This window comes from Eurypyga helias, unplaced genomic scaffold (genome assembly GCF_000690775.1).
Source record: "Eurypyga helias isolate BGI_N326 unplaced genomic scaffold, ASM69077v1 scaffold21691, whole genome shotgun sequence".
NCBI lineage: Eukaryota > Metazoa > Chordata > Aves > Eurypygiformes > Eurypygidae > Eurypyga > Eurypyga helias.
Window position 1 is genome coordinate 1 of NW_010229251.1, and position 1,193 is coordinate 1,193.

At 65.0% G+C, this 1,193-nt stretch overlaps 1 protein-coding gene across 1 annotated transcript in view; it reads right to left on the minus strand.

The window, feature by feature from the left end:
• Positions 1-9: 9 nt before the first annotated feature.
• LOC104516125 (chromosome unknown open reading frame, human C6orf132) overlaps positions 10-1,193 on the minus strand; it is a gene marked incomplete at both ends in the record, with an annotated part of 6,655 nt that continues 5,471 nt past the window's right edge. The window contains 2 exon segments of the mRNA XM_010160348.1: positions 10-417; positions 420-1,190. Of these exon segments, the coding sequence (XP_010158650.1) occupies positions 10-417; positions 420-1,190 (1,179 nt within the window).

Genomic DNA, 1,193 nt, shown 5'->3' on the forward strand with positions numbered 1-1,193 from the left:
CACCGCAGCTGCTGGTGCTGGGAGCAAGCTCGGAGCCTGTTTTGGCAGCACCGAGTCACCCAGGTCAGGGGGGCTTTTCCTCACATGTGGGGTGCTGCTGCCATCCTCGGTGCCCTGCTTCTGGCTGCTGAGCCCCAGGGCAGGTTTCCCTTCTTTCTTCAGGGACAGCACAGCCTCCAGCTCGTTCCTGATTTTCATCACGCTGTGGGGCTGTGTGGCAGTGTTGCTCTCCGGAGCGGGGAGCACCACGCTGAGCGAGCTCCCCTTGGCACTGAGGGGGCTGCTGGGCACCTCCTTTTTCTCGCTCTCCCCTCCCACGGGTAGCTGTGTGTCCTTCCCAGCAAGCTGGGGCCCATTGAGACTGGGCTCGTTGCTGCTGGCCCAGTTGGTGCCGCCGGACACGGGCTGGGAAGCAGCTAGGGCCTCTCCTTCTGTGGGGAGCGCAGGAGGGCTGAGAGCTCCTGCCGCAGCCTGCTCAGGTTGCTGGCATCCCTCCAGTCATCCTCACAGGTCGGATAGTCCGGAGGGGGAAGGTCCAGGTCATTCGCAGAGAGAGATTCGGATTTTGGAGGAAAGTCTCTCTCAGCTGTTTTTGGTTGGGGAACCTTCTCCGGCTCAGCGCCCGGCAGCGGGGACCAGCAACCGGCAGGATTCATCCCTTGGCCAAGCCCTGGACCTGGCTTGGGGCTCAGCGGTGGGGGATTCGGCACAGCCGGCTTCACAACAGCCTGTCTCAGCAGGGAATTTCTTTGCTCAGCTTCTGCTCCTCTGTGAGCCTTGGCCGCAGGCCTTATGGTGAAGCAGGGTGGGAGTGGAGGCCGGGCGTGAGGCTGCCGGGGGAAGGGCTCCTTTCGGACAGGCTGGCTCTCCTGCACGGGGATGGAGGAGGAGCGGGCTGGGGCTGGTGGGGGCACCTTGAAGGACCTGGGGAAGGTCAGGTGGGGCTCGTGCTTGGGCTGCAGGGTCTCCTTCGGGGTGGGGGCAGTTGGCACCCCAGCCTCGGCAGGGCAGAGCGGCCCCTCAGCATCCGCCTGTCTCGTGTTCAGCACCGTCTCAGACTTCCACTTGGAGATGACGGTGGTGAAGGGCGCTGGGGCCCGGCTAAGCGGTGAGGCTCCCGGCGGGGCTGGTGGGATGAAGTCTGGAGGAGCTGGTGTGCTGGGGGAGGACAGGGCAGAGGCTGGAGGTGGCGG